The sequence below is a fragment of the Pleurodeles waltl genome, chromosome 4_2 (genome assembly GCF_031143425.1).
Source record: "Pleurodeles waltl isolate 20211129_DDA chromosome 4_2, aPleWal1.hap1.20221129, whole genome shotgun sequence".
In the NCBI taxonomy this organism is placed as follows: domain Eukaryota; kingdom Metazoa; phylum Chordata; class Amphibia; order Caudata; family Salamandridae; genus Pleurodeles; species Pleurodeles waltl.
In genome coordinates, this window is record NC_090443.1 from 1,034,121,128 (window position 1) to 1,034,139,305 (window position 18,178).

At 48.6% G+C, this 18,178-nt stretch overlaps 1 protein-coding gene across 3 annotated transcripts in view; it reads right to left on the reverse strand.

Annotated features, from left to right (window-relative positions):
* KDM2A (lysine demethylase 2A) overlaps positions 1–18,178 on the reverse strand; it is a 448,889-nt gene that overhangs the window by 45,826 nt on the left and 384,885 nt on the right. For 2 of the 3 annotated variants that reach the window (XM_069232943.1, XM_069232945.1), the window contains one exon: positions 15,673–15,957. The exons of the other annotated variant lie outside the window; for it this stretch is intronic. In XM_069232943.1, coding sequence (XP_069089044.1) covers positions 15,673–15,957 — 285 coding nt within the window. The remainder of the gene's footprint in view (positions 1–15,672; positions 15,958–18,178) is intronic. 3 annotated transcript variants of the gene reach the window in all.

An 18,178-nucleotide genomic window follows, 5' to 3' on the forward strand; every position in this document is an offset into this window, starting at 1 on the left:
TCTGTTGATGGTAACAGATGAGGATCAGGAGGCAGAGAGTGAACCTCTCCCTGATCTTCTGTCATCAGACCCAAAAGATGGCACAGTAGATGGAGTGATCTACTCAGACACCCTCTCTGGCCAACAGCAAGCTGATTGTAGGAGAGTCCTACAGCAGTTTCCTGAACTCTTCTCCTTAACCCCTGGTCAGACACACCTGTGTACCCATGATGTGGACACAGGAGACAGCATGCCTGTCAAAAACAAAATCTTTAGACAGTCTGACCATGTTAAGGAAAGCATCAAGGTGGAAGTCCACAAGATGCTGGAATTGGGAGTAATTGAGCGCTCTGACAGCCCCTGGGCTAGCCCAGTGGTCTTAGTCCCCAAACCTCACACCAAAGATGGAAAGAAAGATGAGGTTTTGTGTGGACTACAGAGGGCTCAATTCTGTCACCAAGACAGATGCTCATCCAATTCCTAGAGCTGATGAGCTCATAGATAAATTAGGTGCTGCCAAATTCCTAAGTACCTTTGACTTGACAGCAGGGTACTGGCAAATAAAAATGGCACCTGGAGCAAAAGAGAAAACAGCATTCTCCACACCTGATGGGCATTATCAGTTTACTGTTATGCCCTTTGGTTTAAAGAATGCCCCTGCCACCTTCCAAAGGTTGGTGAATCAAGTCCTTGCTGGCTTGGAGTCCTTTAGCACAGCTTATCTTGATGATATTGCTGTCTTTAGCTCCACCTGGCAGGATCACCTGGTCCACCTGAAGAAGGTTTTAAAGGCTCTGCAAACTGCAGGCCTCTCTATCAAGGCATCCAAATGCCAGATAGGGCAGGGAACTGTGGTTTACTTGGGCCACCTTGTAGGTGGAGGCCAAGTTCAGCCACTCCAACCCAAGATCCAGACTATTCTGGACTGGGTAGCTCCAAAAACCCAGACTCAAGTCAGGGCATTCCTTGGCTTGACTGGGTATTACAGGAGGTTTGTGAAGGGATATGGATCCATTGTGACAGCCCTCACTGAACTCACCTCCAAGAAAATGCCCAAGAAAGTGAACTGGACTGTGGAATGCCAACAGGCCTTTGACACCCTGAAACAAGCAATGTGCTCAGCACCAGTTCTAAAAGCTCCAGATTATTCTAAGCAGTTCATTGTGCAGACTGATGCCTCTGAACATGGGATAGGGGCAGTTTTGTCCCAAACAAATGATGATGGCCTTGACCAGCCTGTTGCTTTCATTAGCAGGAGGTTACTCCCCAGGGAGCAGCGTTGGAGTGCCATTGAGAGGGAGGCCTTTGCTGTGGTTTGGTCCCTGAAGAAGCTGAGACCATACCTCTTTGGGACTCACTTCCTAGTTCAAACTGACCACAGACCTCTCAAATGGCTGATGCAAATGAAAGGTGAAAATCCTAAACTGTTGAGGTGGTCCATCTCCCTACAGGGAATGGACTTTATAGTGGAACACAGACCTGGGACTGCCCATGCCAATGCAGATGGCCTTTCCAGGTTCTTCCACTTAGAAAATGAAGACTCTCTTGGGAAAGGTTAGTCTCATCCTCTTTCGTTTGGGGGGGGGGGGGGGGGGGTTGTGTAAGGAAATGCCTCCTTGGCATGGTTGCCCCCTGACTTTTTGCCTTTGCTGATGCTATGTTTACAATTGAAAGTGTGCTGAGGCCTGCTAACCAGGCCCCAGCACCAGTGTTCTTTCCCTAAAATGTACCATTGTCTCCACAATTGGCACAACCCTGGCACCCAGGTAAGTCCCCTGTAACTGGTACCCCTGGTACCAAGGGCCCTGATGCCAGGGAAGGTCTCTAAGGGCTGCAGCATGTCTTATGCCACCCTAGGGACCCCTCACTCAGCACAGACACACTGCTTGCCAGCTTATGTGTGCTGGTGGGGAGAAAATGACTAAGTCGACATGGCACTCCCCTCAGGGTGCCATGCCAACCTCCCACTGCCTGTGGCATAGGTAAGTCACCCCTCTAGTAGGCCTTACAGCCCTAAGGCAGGGTGCACTATACCACAGGTGAGGGCATATGTGCATGAGCACTATGCCCCTACAGTGTCTAAGCAAAACCTTAGACATTGTAAGTGCAGGGTAGCCATAAGAGTATATGGGCTGGGAGTCTGTCAAAAACGAACTCCACAGCCCCATAATGGCTACACTGAATACTGGGAAGTTTAGTATCAAACTTCTCAGAATAATAAACCCACACTGATTCCAGTGTTGGATTTATTAAAAAATGCACACAGAGGGCATCTTAGTGATGCCCCCTGTATTTTACCCAATTGTTCAGTGCAGGACTGACTGGTCTCTGCCAGCCTGCTGCCGAGAGACGAGTTTCTGACCCCATGCGGTGAGAGCCTTTGTGCTCTGAGGACAGAAACAAAGCCTGCTCTGGGTGGAGGTGCTTCACACCTCCCCCCTGCAGGAACTGTAACACCTAGCAGTGAGCTTCAAAGGCTCAAGCTTCGTGTTACAATGCCCCAGGGCACTCCAGCTAGTGGAGATGCCCGCCTCCTGGACCCAGCCCCCACTTTTGGCAGCAAGTCCAGGAGAGATAATGAGAAAAACAAGGAGAAGTCACTGGCCAGTCAGGACAGCCCTTAAGGTGTCCTGAGCTGAGGTGACTGACTTTTAGAAATCCTCCATCTTGTAGAAGGAGGATTCCCCCACTAGGGATAGGAATGTGACCCCCTCCCCTTGGGAGGAGGCACAAAGAGGGTGTACCCACCCTCAGGGCTAGTAGCCCTTGGCTACTAACCCCCCAGACCTAAACACGCCCTTAAATTTAGTATTTAAGGGCTCCCCTGAACCTAAGAATTTAGATTCCTGCAACTTACCGAAGAAGACTGCTGAGCTGAAAAGCCCTGCAGAAGAAGAAAGACGACACCAACTGCTTTGGCCCCAGTCCTACCGGCCTGTCTCCTGCCTTCTAAAGAAACCTGCTCCAGCAATGCTTTCTCCAGGACCAGCGACCTCTGAATCCCCAGAGGACTGCCCTGCTTCAAGAGGAACAAGAAACTCCTGAGGACAGCGGCCCTGTTCCAAAAAGACTGCAACTTTGTTTCAGAGGAGCAGATTTAAAGACCCCTGCAATCCCCGCAAGAAGCGTGAGACTTGCAACACTGCACCCGGCGATCCCCGACTCGACTGGTGGAGAACCAACACCTCAGGGAGGACCCTCCGGCGACTCAGAGACTGTGAGTAACCAAAGTTGTCCCCCCCTGAGCCCCCACAGCGACGCCTGCAGAGGGAATCCCCAGGCTCCCCCTGACCGCGACTGCCTGACTCTAAAATCCCGACGGCTGGAAAAGACCCTGCACCCGCAGCCCCCAGGACCTGAAAGATCGGAACTCCAGTGCAGGAGTGACCCCCAGGAGGCCCTCTCCCTTGCCCAGGTGGTGGTTACCCTGAGGAGCCCCCCACTGCCTGCATCGCTGAAGAGACCCCTTGGTCGCCCATTGATTTCCATTGGAAACCAGACGTGTGTTTGCACACTGCAGCCGGCCGCCCCCGTGCTGCTGAGGGTGTACTTTCTGTGCTAACTTGTGTCCCCCCCGGTGCCCTACAAAACCCCCCCTGGTCTGCCCTCTGAAGACACGGGTACTTACCTGCTGGCAGACTGGACCCGGGGCACCCCCTTCTCCATTGAAGCCTATGCGTTTTGGGCACCACTTTGACCTCTGCACCTGACCGGCCCTGAGCTGCTGGTGTGGTAACTTTGGGGTTGCTCTGAAACCCCAACGGTGGGCTACCTTGGACCCAAACTTGAACCCCGTAGGTGGTTTACTTACCTACAAAAACTAACAAATACTTACCTCCCCCAGGAACTGTTGAAAATTGCACTGTCTAGTTTTAAAATAGCTATATGTGATTTATTTGAAAAGTATAAATGCTATTGTGATTATTCAAAGTTCCTAAAGTACTTACCTGCAATACCTTTCATTTGAAGTATTACATGTAAAATTTGAACCTGTGGTTCTTAAAATAAACTAAGAAAAGATATTTTTCTATACAAAAACCTATTGGCCTGGAATTGTCCCTGAGTGTGTGTTCCTCATGTATTGCTTGTGTATGTAGAACAATTGCTTAACACTACTCCTTTGATAAGCCTACTGCTCGACCACACTACCACAAAATAGAGCATTAGTATTATCTCTTTTTGCCACTATCTTACCTCTAAAGGGAACCCTTGGACTCTGTGCATACTATTCCTTACTTTGAAATAGTGCATACAGAGCCAATTTCCTACAGCTAGCATCTCCAGGAGGGTCACCTGAGTTTCCTCACCACGTAGGGAAGGATTGGAAGGTGTGGAGAAAAAATCCCAGATGCGAAAGCTGAGGAAAGCCAGAGCTGCCCTGCTGTGTATGTAGTATATGTTGGTCATAACTGTTCTGATGAGGACCACCTTCCTCTCAATGATGTGAGTGAGGTAAATAGCCAGCAGTTCCAGGAAATTGATGTACCAATCCTGTTGAGGGCTACATACCATGGACAGTCATGTTGCTGAGATGCACTGGTTTTAATGGTCTCATATATTGGGTCCGCAAAAGGCTAGCCTTGTATGTAAGAGACTGTAGATATTCCACCTTTGCAGAGAGGTATGCCTCGGCATGTACCAATACTAGATAGGCTCACTAAGACTACGATTGTGCCCACTGAACAGAGAGGCACACTTAGAAGGGTTTAACTTGTAGGAGTGGGACTTGGTCATATTTATGGTGAACTCTAAGCTGTGGGGGTAGAAGCAGTTGTCTGCCCTGTTTCCTCAAAGATGTTTGAGGAGCTAGGTCTCTTTCCACTGTGTCGTCATTACATGAGGAGCGCAAGATAACTGCTTATTCACCAATAGGATACTGCTGTGCCACCCACTTGCCAAAGGCATTGATCTGTTTTCTCTCCTTTCTGAAGGAGTCGTCACTGGTCATCTGTGTGGAGGTGTGCTTGAAGGTGGGTGTCTACTACCAGTCTCATACCCTTGAAGTTGGGTCACTAGAAGAGGGTTTAAGCTTTTGCACGACCATCTGAGTGACAATCAGCCTTGATGGACTACCTAAAGTTTCTCTGGGACAGACTTTTGCATGCCCTTGAGAACACTCAGGAATAGGACAGTCAACTCAGAATTTGCGTGATTCTCAATAAAGAAGTTACCTCCTCCTGGGAAGGAAGTTGTCCTCCTCTGGGTATGCTGCACCCCTCAGAATCACCTTGTGGTATGCCGCTGGGTCACCAGGTGGCCCCTACTAGGTAATCTGTCTGGATCCCCAGGGGTCTATATTGTAGTCAAAGGAATCATCAGGGGAGACCTGTCCTGAGGTCTATTCGCATGATGTGAAGGTCCCATAGGGGCTACCAGGCTCAGCGTATAATGGGGGAAACCCACTGGTGACTGTTGCATCTAGATGGGGTGGTGTGCCTTGGTGTGGTGGGAGAGGAAGGGCAGATGGTGCAAGCAGCAGCTGAGGCAGTTTAGTTGAAATTTTGCCCGTGACTGGGTGAACAGTGCCTCTGTCAAGCATCCAGTTCCTGCTCGAGACTCAACATACCAATCAGAGGAACCTCAAAGTTGGCTAGGATCTTAGTTTCTACAACAATGAGGGTTTTGGTGCCACTGCTGGCATCAGATTCTAAGCAGATGGAGGCTTGAGTGCCAGGCTTACATGGGTGCAATAGAGGTAGGTGGCTTTGGAGCAGCTAGAGATCAACAGAAAGTGGATGGGGTCAATGTCGTTGAGTAGGATCCTGCTCAGCTTCAATAGGGCGGAGGGGGCCCTTGGCTTTCCTCCACATTCATGCTCCTGCCTAGACACCCAACTGCCTTGGGAGCAGTGCTCCTACTTCTGGGACCCGGCTTGGAGATGTGGACCTTAGATATACTTGTAGCTGGTCTCTGGAGAACAATTTCTGGCCTGTGCGTTTACTGCACAGCTGGGAGGCACAAGGGGTCAGTTTCCCTTTGGTATTTAGCAACAATGGGGTCTTCCTCACTGAAGATGGCTGGGGTGTCCAAGGTGCTGCTGGAACATTTTCCTGTGTTTCCAGTGGCGTTTCCTTGAGTACTTGGGGGTCTTCTTAGGTATGAAGCATGACAGACAAGAAGTGTTGCTGTGGTTTGGGGACAGGCACAGGTTGCACAACTTTGTGGTGGTCTGCGCAGGGACATTTCAACAGGCAGCAAGGGCAGTTCAGGAAGGGGGTTCATTTGATCACTCATGCAGCATTCTCTGGCGAGTATAGCCTGGAGGCAGGTTGTAGGAAGTTGGCTCTGTATGTGCTATTTCAAAGTAAGGAATAGCATGCACAGAGTCCAAGGGTTCCCCTTAGAGGTAAAATAGTGGTAAAAATAGATAATACTAATGCTCTATTTTGTGGTAGTGTGGTCGAGCAGTAGGCTTATCCAAGGAGTAGTGTTAAGCATTTGTTGTACATACACATAGACAATAAATGAGGTACACACACTCAGAGACAAATCCAGCCAATAGGTTTTTGTATAGAAAAATATCTTTTCTTAGTTTATTTTAAGAACCACAGGTTCAAATTCTACATGTAATATCTCATTCGAAAGGTATTGCAGGTAAGTACTTTAGGAACTTCAAATCATCAAAATTGCATGTATACTTTTCAAGTTATTCACAAATAGCTGTTTTAAAAGTGGACACTTAGTGCAATTTTCACAGTTCCTAGGGGAGGTAAGTATTTGTTAGGTTAACCAGGTAAGTAAGACACTTACAGGGCTTAGTTCTTGGTCCAAGGTAGCCCACCGTTGGGGGTTCAGAGCAACCCCAAAGTTACCACACCAGCAGCTCAGGGCCGGTCAGGTGCAGAGTTCAAAGTGGTGCCCAAAACACATAGGCTAGAATGGAGAGAAGGGGGTGCCCCGGTTCCGGTCTGCTTGCAGGTAAGTACCCGCGTCTTCGGAGGGCAGACCAGGGGGGTTTTGTAGGGCACCGGGGGGGACACAAGTCCACACAGAAATTTCACCCTCAGCAGCGCGGGGGCGGCCGGGTGCAGTGTAGAAACAAGCGTCGGGTTTGTAATGGAAGTCAATGGGAGATCTCGGGATCTCTTCAGCGCTGCAGGCAGGCAAGGGGGGGGTTCCTCGGGGAAACCTCCACTTGGTCAAGGGAGAGGGACTCCTGGGGGTCACTCCTCCAGTGAAAGTCCGGTCCTTCACGTCCTGGGGGCTGCGGGTGCAGGGTCTCTCCCAGGTGTCGGGACTTAGGATTCAAAGAGTCGCGGTCAGGGGAAGCCTCGGGATTCCCTCTGCAGGCGGCGCTGTGGGGGCTCAGGGGGGACAGGTTTTTGTACTCACAGTCTTAGAGTAGTCCTGGGGTCCCTCCTGAGGTGTTGGATCGCCACCAGCCGAGTCGGGGTCGCCGGGTGCAGTGTTGCAAGTCTCACGCTTCTTGCGGGGAGCTTGCAGGGTTCTTTAAAGCTGCTGGAAACAAAGTTGCAGCTTTTCTTGGAGCAGGTCCGCTGTCCTCGGGAGTTTCTTGTCTTTTCGAAGCAGGGGCAGTCCTCAGAGGATGTCGAGGTCGCTGGTCCCTTTGGAAGGCGTCGCTGGAGCAGGATCTTTGGAAGGCAGGAGACAGGCCGGTGAGTTTCTGGAGCCAAGGCAGTTGTCGTCTTCTGGTCTTCCTCTGCAGGGGTTTTCAGCTAGGCAGTCCTTCTTGTAGTTGCAGGAATCTAATTTTCTAGGGTTCAGGGTAGCCCTTAAATACTAAATTTTAAGGGCGTGTTTAGGTCTGGGGGGTCAGTAGCCAATGGCTACTAGCCCTGAGGGTGGGTACACCCTCTTTGTGCCTCCTCCCAAGGGGAGGGGGTCACAATCCTAACCCTATTGGGGGAATCCTCCATCTGCAAGATGGAGGATTTCTAAAAGTCAGAGTCACCTCAGCTCAGGACACCTTAGGGGCTGTCCTGACTGGCCAGTGACTCCTCCTTGTTGCTTTCTTTGTTCCCTCCAGCCTTGCCGCCAAAAGTGGGGGCCGTGGCCGGAGGGGGCGGGCAACTCCACTAAGCTGGAGTGCCCTGCTGGGCTGTGACAAAGGGGTGAGCCTTTGAGGCTCACCGCCAGGTGTCACAGCTCCTGCCTGGGGGAGGTGTTAGCATCTCCACCCAGTGCAGGCTTTGTTACTGGCCTCAGAGTGACAAAGGCACTCTCCCCATGGGGCCAGCAACATGTCTCTGGTGTGGCAGGCTGCTGGAACTAGTCAGCCTACACAGACAGTCGGTTAAGTTTCAGGGGGCACCTCTAAGGTGCCCTCTGTGGTGTATTTTACAATAAAATGTACACTGGCATCAGTGTGCATTTATTGTGCTGAGAAGTTTGATACCAAACTTCCCAGTTTTCAGTGTAGCCATTATGGTGCTGTGGAGTTCGTGTAAAACAGACTCCCAGACCATATACTCTTATGGCTACCCTGCACTTACAATGTCTAAGGTTTTGCTTAGACACTGTAGGGGCACAGTGCTCATGCACTGGTACCCTCACCTATGGTATAGTGCACCCTGCCTTAGGGCTGTAAGGCCTGATAGAGGGGTGTCTTACCTATACTGCATAGGCAGTGAGAGGCTGGCATGGCACCCTGAGGGGAGTGCCATGTCGACTTACTCATTTTGTTCTCACCAGCACACACAGGCTTGTAAGCAGTGTGTCTGTGCTGAGTGAGGGGTCTCTAGGGTGGCATAATACATGCTACAGCCCTTAGACACCTTCCCTGGCATCAGGGCCCTTGGTACCAGAGGTACCAGTTACAAGGGACTTATCTGGATGCCAGGGTGTGCCAATTGTGGAAACAATGGTACATTTTAGGTGAAAGAACACTGGTGCTGGGGCCTGGTTAGCAGGGTCCCAGCACACTTCTCAGTCAAGTCAGCATCAGTATCAGGCAAAAAGTGGGGGTAACTGCAACAGGGAGCCATTTCTTTACACAGGTCGATTCCAAAGAGGCACAAGACAGGCAGAGACTACAGTGTACGGTGTTGTTGAAGCTGCTCAGGAGTTGGAGGAATTCAGAAACCTACACCATAGGATCAAAATAACAGAATGGGCGGGTACAGTCTTTTATAACACAGCCAACTAAGAGCCCACCGTGGTAGGGTGTGGCGAGTCACCAATACTCTTGGAAAACGTATTCAAACAAAAACAGGAATCCGTGGCAAGGTGGAAAGTCTAGGGAAAATATCCCATATCAGCTTATCCACAGACATTGCTCATGGACTGCAAGTGTGAATACCTGGAGATAGTTCGCTGGCATTTCACGTTTGTGTAGGTGGTAAGAGGTGCACCGCTGGTGTCCCCCAGTGGTGGAAGTAATGGTTTAAAATTCTCACACTGTAAGTGTCTTGATGCTTTCTGGCGTGATCGACAAAGCATGCTGTCCACCCCAGAAATAAGCTCTGCTGCCAATTCCAAATTCTTAGAGTTACTCCCCGTTTCTTTACATAATATGGATGGGTCACCTTTTCTGTTCAAATCAGGGCCATTCTGCTTGAAGTTGTACAGCCACGAGTTCTAATTCACATATATGGAGCAGACGCTCATGCGCACAGCACTAACCCTGAATGGTGAGGTTGCCTATGTGAGAAACTATCACAACTGAGTAGAACATGATGCAAAATGATACCACGGCAAGCAATTCCTATTATGTTCCTAAATAGCAAAGACAGCTGTAAACAGGGAAACTGGTAAAAATGTCATGATGACTAATACAGTAACACAAGTCACTCTGATCTGCAGGTCCGAGGTTCTGCAGTGCAGCTACTCAGTTACAGTGAATCAATACAGCTCACTTTACCAAGATCAGAAGGATGAAAGTGGTCAATCTTTCTTAAGAAAAACACCGTACCTGCAAGTTCCACACAGATCTCAGCCATAGATGCCAACTGAACTAACTTGTTAGTTTCCATGACCAACAAAATGAACAGCTGCATTTGATTAACAATGATTCACTGGGACGTCTTGCTACAGATCAGGATTTATACCAAGTTACTTACCTTTGGTAACAATCTTTTAGTGGCTACTCTAACCGCAGAAGCTTAGCTTTAGGGATACTCCCCAAGAGTAAGACTGGATCTGGAAACTTAATGCAGTACTCCTGTGCGCCAAAATGTCAAGTTGCACGGCTTCCTGCAGACATCGTTGAGCTCCAGAAAGGTTGAGCGAAGCTACAGACATCATTTATGTGCGCGGCCATTAGTGGCTTTCTTAGGCTGTAGACACCCTCAGAAGAATAGCCTATCAGCAGATATGCACAACCAGTGTGCAGATCTCTAGATCTTTTAGATGGAAAAAGCCCAGTTCACAAAACAGGGAGGCAGAAGGACCTGTAAAGGATTTGGGAATAGAGCATCCACTAGAAAGAGCGATACAAAAGTAACTTGTTTTTTTGACGGCTACTTGTACCACTGATTCTGCACCTTGTGGGTGAATAGAGTAGCAGGCGGAGGGTCTGTACTGGCTCAGAACAAAAGGCCCACCAGCACTGCGTGGGCGAAACGCCCCTCTCGATGGGCAGACTGCTCAGGTAGTAGGGTTTCTCAATTTCCCACTGAGCCATGTGACAAATGTCCAGGACAGGTACTCCGCTTGCCAAAGCAGTGCTTGCAGCTTTTGTTCTGGTGGAATGAGCTAAGTAAGTCCTCCAAAGGCGGCTGCTTCACCACTGTGCAGCAAATGTTTATTCAGAACACAAGCCATCAGGTGATAGTCTGTTTTTGACAGTCCTGCCACTCCTTTGCCGTAGAGAAACCAATAAAGAGCGGACCCAATATTTTTTGGTGTGATCAATAGAAAAGCTTTGTCTTCTTGGGGGTCTAGGTGATGGTCATTCTTCGTTCCTACAGGAGTGAGGTGGGGCAAATGATGCCAGAAGGCAGATGGCCTACCCAACATTAAATGGAGCATGCACTTTTGGTAGAAAGGAGCAACAGGTCCTCAACACCAGTTTACTGGAAAGAATGTTGTAAAAGTGTAAAGAAATGGCTCCCTGTTGCAGTTACCCCCCACTTTTTGCCTGATACTGATGCTGACTTGACTGAGAAGTGTGCTGGGACCCTGCTAACCAGGCCCCAGCACCAGTGTTCTTTCACCTAAAATGTACTTTTGTATCCACAATTGGCAGACCCTGGCATCCGGATAAGTCCCTTGTAACTGGTACTTCTAGTACCAAGGGCCCTGATGCCAAGGAAGGTCTCTAAGGGCTGCAGCATGTCTTATGCCACCCTGGAGACCTCTCACTCAGCACAGACACACTGCTTGCCAGCTTGTGTGTGCTAGTGAGGACAAAACGAGTAAGTCGACATGGCACTCCCCTCAGGGTGCCATGCCAGCCTCTCACTGCCTATGCAGTATAGGTAAGACACCCCTCTAGCAGGCCTTACAGCCCTAAGGCAGGGTGCACTATACCATAGGTGAGGGTACCAGTGCATGAGCATGGTACCCCTACAGTGTCTAAACAAAACCTTAGACATTGTAAGTGCAGGGTAGCCATAAGAGTATATGGTCTGGGAGTCTGTCAAACACGAACTCCACAGCACCATAATGGCTACACTGAAAACTGGGAAGTTTGGTATCAAACTTCTCAGCACAATAAATGCACACTGATGCCAGTGTACATTTTATTGTAAAATACACCACAGAGGGCACCTTAGAGGTGCCCCCTGAAACTTAACCGACTATCTGTGTAGGCTGACTAGTTTTAGCAGCCTGCCACAAACCGCGACATGTTGCTGGCCCCATGGGGAGAGTGCCTTTGTCACTCTGAGGCCAGTAACAAAGCCTGCACTGGGTGGAGATGCTAACACCTCTCCCAGGCAGGAATTGTCACACCTGGCGGTGAGCCTCAAAGGCTCACCTCCTTTGTGCCAACCCAGCAGGACACTCCAGCTAGTGGAGTTGCCCGCCCCCTCCGGCCAGGCCCCACTTTTGGCGGCAAGGCCGGAGAAAATAATGAGAATAACAAGGAGGAGTCACTGGCCAGTCAGGACAGCCCCTAAGGTGTCCTGAGCTGAGGTGACTAACTTTTAGAAATCCTCCATCTTGCAGATGGAGGATTCCCCCAATAGGGTTAGGATTGTGACCCCCTCCCCTTGGGAGGAGGCACAAAGAGGGTGTACCCACCCTCAGGGCTAGTAGCCATTGGCTACTAACCCCCCAGACCTAAACACGCCCTTAAATTTAGTATTTAAGGGCTACCCTGAACCCTAGAAAATTAGATTCCTGCAACTACCAGAAGAAGGACTGCCTAGCTGAAAACCCCTGCAGCGGAAGACCAGAAGACGACAACTGCCTTGGCTCCAGAAACTCACCGGCCTGTCTCCTGCCTTCCAAAGATCCTGCTCCAGCGACGCCTTCCGAAGGGACCAGCGACCTCGACATCCTCTGAGGACTGCCCCTGCTTCGAAAAGACAAGAAACTCCCGAGGACAGCGGACCTGCTCCAAGAAAAGCTGCAACTTTGTTTCCAGCAGCTTTGAAAGAACCTTGCAAGCTCCCCGCAAGAAGCGTGAGACTTGCAACACTGCACCCGGCGACCCCGACTCGGCTGGTGGAGATCCGACGCCTCAGGAGGGACCCCAGGACTACTCTGATACTGTGAGTACCAAAACCTGTCCCCCCTGAGCCCCCACAGCGCCGCCTGCAGAGGGAATCCCGAGGCTTCCCCTGACCGCGACTCTTTGAACCTAAAGTCCCGACGCCTGGGAGAGACCCTGCACCCGCAGCCCCCAGGACCTGAAGGACCGGACTTTCACTGGAGAAGCGACCCCCAGGAGTCCCTCTCCCTTGCCCAAGTGGAGGTTTCCCCGAGGAATCCCCCCCTTGCCTGCCTGCAGCGCTGAAGAGATCCCGAGATCTCTCATAGACTAACATTGCGAACCCGACGCTTGTTTCTACACTGCACCCGGCCGCCCCCGTGCTGCTGAGGGTGAGATTTCTGTGTGGGCTTGTGTCCCCCCCGGTGCCCTACAAAACCCCTCTGGTCTGCCCTCCGAAGACGCGGGTACTTACCTGCAAGCAGACCGGAACCGGGGCACCCCCTTCTCTCCATTCTAGCCTATGTGTTTTGGGCACCACTTTGAACTCTGCACCTGACCGGCCCTGAGCTGCTGGTGTGGTGACTTTGGGGTTGCTCTGAACCCCCAACGGTGGGCTACCTTGGACCAAGAACTGAACCCTGTAAGTGTCCTACTTACCTGGTAAAACTAACAAAAACTTACCTCCCCCAGGAACTGTGAAAATTGCACTAAGTGTCCACTTTTAAAACAGCTATTTGTCAATAACTTGAAAAGTATACATGCAATTTTTATGATTTGAAGTTCCTAAAGTACTTACCTGCAATACCTTTCGAATGAGATATTACATGTAGAATTTGAACCTGTGGTTCTTAAAATAAACTAAGAAAAGATATTTTTCTATATAAAAACCTATTGGCTGGATTTGTCTCTGAGTGTGTGTACCTCATTTATTGTCTATGTGTATGTACAACAAATGCTTAACACTACTCCTTGGATAAGCCTACTGCTCGACCACACTACCACAAAATAGAGCATTAGTATTATCTATTTTTACCGCTATTTTACCTCTAAGGGGAACCCTTGGACTCTGTGCATGCTATTCCTTACTTTGAAATAGCACATACAGAGCCAACTTCCTACAAAAAGGTTGACAGTCTACAGCTTGTTCACACAGCTCACTGATGTTACAGTAAGGAAGAAGGCCGATTTCACAGTCACAAGACTCAGTTGGCAACTGTACAGCGGCTTAAAAGATGCACATCAAACAAAAGGACCGAGTTCAAGTTCCACTATGGCATCACAAACTGGCTGGTAGAAATGTTGCAAAACTTTCGTAAATCTCATCAGAACAGGTTTTTTAAATTTATGAGTTTGAGCAGGCCAATGCTAAAAAGCCAAAAGAGGTACAAATAATCTGCAACAGTGCCCGAAGCAAGTCTCTGCAGGGCAAAGGACAAACAAAATTTCAGACAACTCAGCTTGTAGTGGGTCAATCAGTATGGTGCTGCACCAAGCCACAAACAAGTTTGTTCCGAGTGGTATACAACGATCTTGTAGAGGTCACTTCCCCAGCAAAATGACAATGACCTCAGGAAGAAGGCTGAATGAGGACAAATGCCACCTCAATTTAGAAGCATGGACATGCAAATAGTGCTTGCCTGGATGCAGCACCGAGCCCTGCTGCTGCAACAGAAGAACCCCTGAAGCAGCAGCTCAATTAGAGGTAGATACTCATTCCCAGGAGTTCCGGCTACCACATTCTCCTGGCCTAATCTTGTGCCACTACGATGACGTGAATCAAGCAGAAGTGCAGCAAAAGAAAGGCACATCGGATTACAGAGCTCCGCTCTAGGTAGAATGAGTCTTCGAGAGAGAGCCTTCTTAAGATTTCCAACGCACAAATGTGCTGGCATTACGTTTTTTTCAGTGGTGGCAAAGATTGTGCCAAGGTTCTCCCAATTGATGGAAGGTGTTTTGTTCTACTTCAGGGTGTAACTGCCGATGATGGTGTGGCCATGCCAAGTGTACGCAGCAGAGATTGTCTGTCCAGGCATTTAGAGAGACTGCCAGGTTGTTCATCACAAGAGAAATTCCCTGGAATTTCAGCCATATAGGAGGTAGAGAGCTCCCTGCCACTGGACTCAAATCCAAATAATTGATGAGTAGTACAGCCTCTGTCAAGAGTCCTGTTTACCACCTCTCCCAGATGGACTCTCCAACCCAGAAGCAAGGCATCTGTTACCACTGTCAAATCTAGGTGGTGGTGATGTCTGCTCTGCCACTGACCCCATCGCGGTCCAGTAGTCACCACTGCAGATCTTTTGCAGTCTCCTCTGTGCTCTTAGATTGTCTCCAGATTCCCCTGCTGCTGTGCAAAACGGGACAGGAGGTCCCACTACAGAGTCTGCATACGGGATCTGGTAGGTTTGACTATCAGGATGCAGGAGACCACAGATCCAGGACAAAGACTGAAACACTGAGATCATAACCTGAATGTCCTGGACACTCTGCTTAGGGGGGGAAGGCACAAAACCGTACTGTATCCATAATAGCTCCAAATGAAGGAGCATCAGCAAAAGGGTCTGGTGTGACCCGGCATGCTGAACCACAATTTGGTTAGGTTTATAGTATTGAGATGGCTGAAGACTGGCTGGGGTGACCCTATCTCAAGCAGCCAGTAGCTGAGGTAGAGACAGGGAGTCTGACAGCCCAGTAAGCAAGGAAATTACTTCGGCGCACATTGGGTGCTGCTTGTAGGCGGCTCCGCTTGACACTTCCAGAGCAGAAGTACATAGGTACAAAGCCACATGATGCCACTTACTGGAATATAGGAGTACTTGTTTAAAAGTTTCTGGACCCAGTCTGAAGCCGGGAGAATACTCACAAGTTGAGGTATCTGTGGTTATAAGTTTCTATCTGAAATAATAGTTTATGGAGTCTAGAGAAATGCAATTGGTTTAAAACAAAACGTCATTTAATCTGGGAACCACTGATCGGATCTGCCCTCTGTCAGTAACCTTGCCTGATGGGAGTGGGAAATCTGACCTTCACAATGGCTGGTTTAAAAGTCAACAACCCAAGGCTGATTTCCCAGAATATTTTTTTTATACCTCACCACAAACTTTACAACGTGAAGTATTGGAAATGCACACTACCCAGAGCGGCTGTATGTCAGTAAGATGCGACTCCACTGGACTCGTAGGACTTTCTTCTTTCCAGATGCAGTGGTCCTCAGTAACACTTGTCCAATTTCGCAGGAGTGGCTGTCTGAAGTCCTTCATCTTGGACAGAGCGCTTGCCTGCCGATGCTTGGCCTTCTTAAGTCTGGACTGCCATCCATTTGCCCTTTGTTGCTTAACGGCACCTGCCATGGATGTTAGTTGGGGCTCCACGGTTACCCATTTCTCAAGCAGCCCAGGACTCATCAGGGGCTGAGCTGTCTGCAGAGGGAAGGAAACGTTGCAGTGTGCTATGTTCTCCACAGGAGCAAGACAAAAGTAAAACCCAGCTGTCAGCAACACCAACTGTCACATGTGCTCCCCTTCACCAGTGCTTGTGCTCAAGTTTGTGTTGTGATGGAATAAAGATTTCTACTGTTACAGCATTCCCCTTCACCAATGATCACATGTACAGCTAGGAACATGGAAAAGAAGCTCCATAAAGTGCTATGGTGAGTCGCCAAGCTGCAGGGCCAGAGCAGCTGCACCTGATCCCTGAGCTGATACAGTTGCTTCCTCACTAGAAAGATAATTTAGGCAGGAAACTAAGCTTCCCTTTGGTTTTCAAGAAAAGAAGTCAAGCTACTTCTGTCCTAAAAAGAAGCGGTTTACTTGGCTTTGTCATGAGGAGACCGTTCTACTGAAATACGGTAAAGGCTGAAGCGGCTTTCTGCAATTAATCGAGCATCAGTTTGCAGATTATGGAGGACTGACTATTTGATGAAGTATTTAGTGTTTTCCTTCCAAAAATTCATTGCTTCTACCCCAATGATTCAGTACAATCCGTGCTGCCACATTGTCCTGCTTCAGGAGAAGGTTGTTTTGGTTAACAGTAATACAGTGAGTGTTTGCAGGAGGGAATGGGGAGGGATTTGTTTTACCAGTCAGCAAGGAAAGTGGGACCCTCTAGAAAGGGGTAAACTAATCCATGCATGTAAAGTGCTACCCTTCAGGAGATCGTCTATATGCAATGGATGTGCCATTCTGTGATGACTAAATGAATGATAATTTGTATTGTGCAACAGTCACCCTAATTAGGGTATCCTGGAAAAAAGCATTTTAACAGTCAGAGAAAGCCAGCAGACTGAGGTAATGAGCTAAGAGGAAGGTTTTAAATTGTTTTGTGAAGTCCAATGTGGAGATTTAATGAAGTAACTGATTCTCTGCTTTGGTAGTGAGGTAGCTTAAACAAAATGTTCTCCAAGCCTTTGCCTGCATAGTACAAGAGCAAACAGCACGAGTACGTTAGCATTGTGTAAACATTTCTGACTATATCCAGATGCTGTAATATTCAATGCATGATAGCAGGAGTGGAGCACTTTGAATAGAGGCATCCTTTCGATGTTAAGCCGGTTCAAGTTGTGCAATTGCTGATACACACAACAGCATATATTTCAGCCAATTAGCAGGTGAGCCGCAGAGTTTTAGACTGGTTGTCGGGTTGTTTTAGGAGACCAAAATAAACTGCATGGCAATAGTCTAATCTGCACATCATTGATGCTTGGCTAACAGTTTCCCTATATTCTATATAGATAGAAGGAAAGATCTTCAAAGTTTTCAACTGAAAACAAGACAATTCGAGACTGTTTTAGAAATATGCTCTTGAAAAGATATTATGGAGATAAAAATGACCCTAGGATTCGTTGACGAGGAGAATGGAAAAATTGGTGATGCAAGTTCATCCTGCTACCAAGCAGTTCTAAATGGTAGGGTTCGCAAATATCAAAATTTCAGTTTTGGAGAAGTTTAATATAAATGAATCGGAAGTCATGCATTGAGCAATAAATAGACTGCACCCACAGTCTAAAATTAGTTTGCATGGAAGTTAGATCATCATATAGCCCGCGCAGATGATGATATTCGTCAGCATAGGAAATCAAGACTGAACGACCAGATGACTCCAGCCAAGGAGGACCGAATACTATAGAGCTAAGGGACACCACAATCCGTCAGTTTAAAACTAGATTTACAAGGCAGCATGAAGACAGCTGTCAGGCATGAGCAATGCCAGCCCATCTAGGACACAGCGCCCATACCTGCTGCTAAGAAAAAAAAAAGGAGAGGGTGGAAAAGGGAGTCAAATGTTTTGGAAGGTAAATGTGCATTAGCACTCAAAGGCATCTCCCTCATCCTGAAGTGTTAGACACTCATATTGTGACTGGAACTAGCATTCCTTTTTAGGCTACTCTATGGCACCCACCATTGTCTTATTTGGATAGGCATCATTCCAAGTATTTTATTCTCAATCGCTGCAAGTATCTGGGCCAAAGTGTGGATCCAGGGACTTCCTAAGGGTGAGCAAGGGTTTAGACAAAGGAGTCAGATGGTACGTTACTCTTGATAAGGGCAGTCTGAGGCTGGTGCGTTACTCTTGATAAGGGCTTAACGATGTTGGTTTGTATTTTTTCCTCAATCCACAGGGACACTGCTCCAACACTGACCG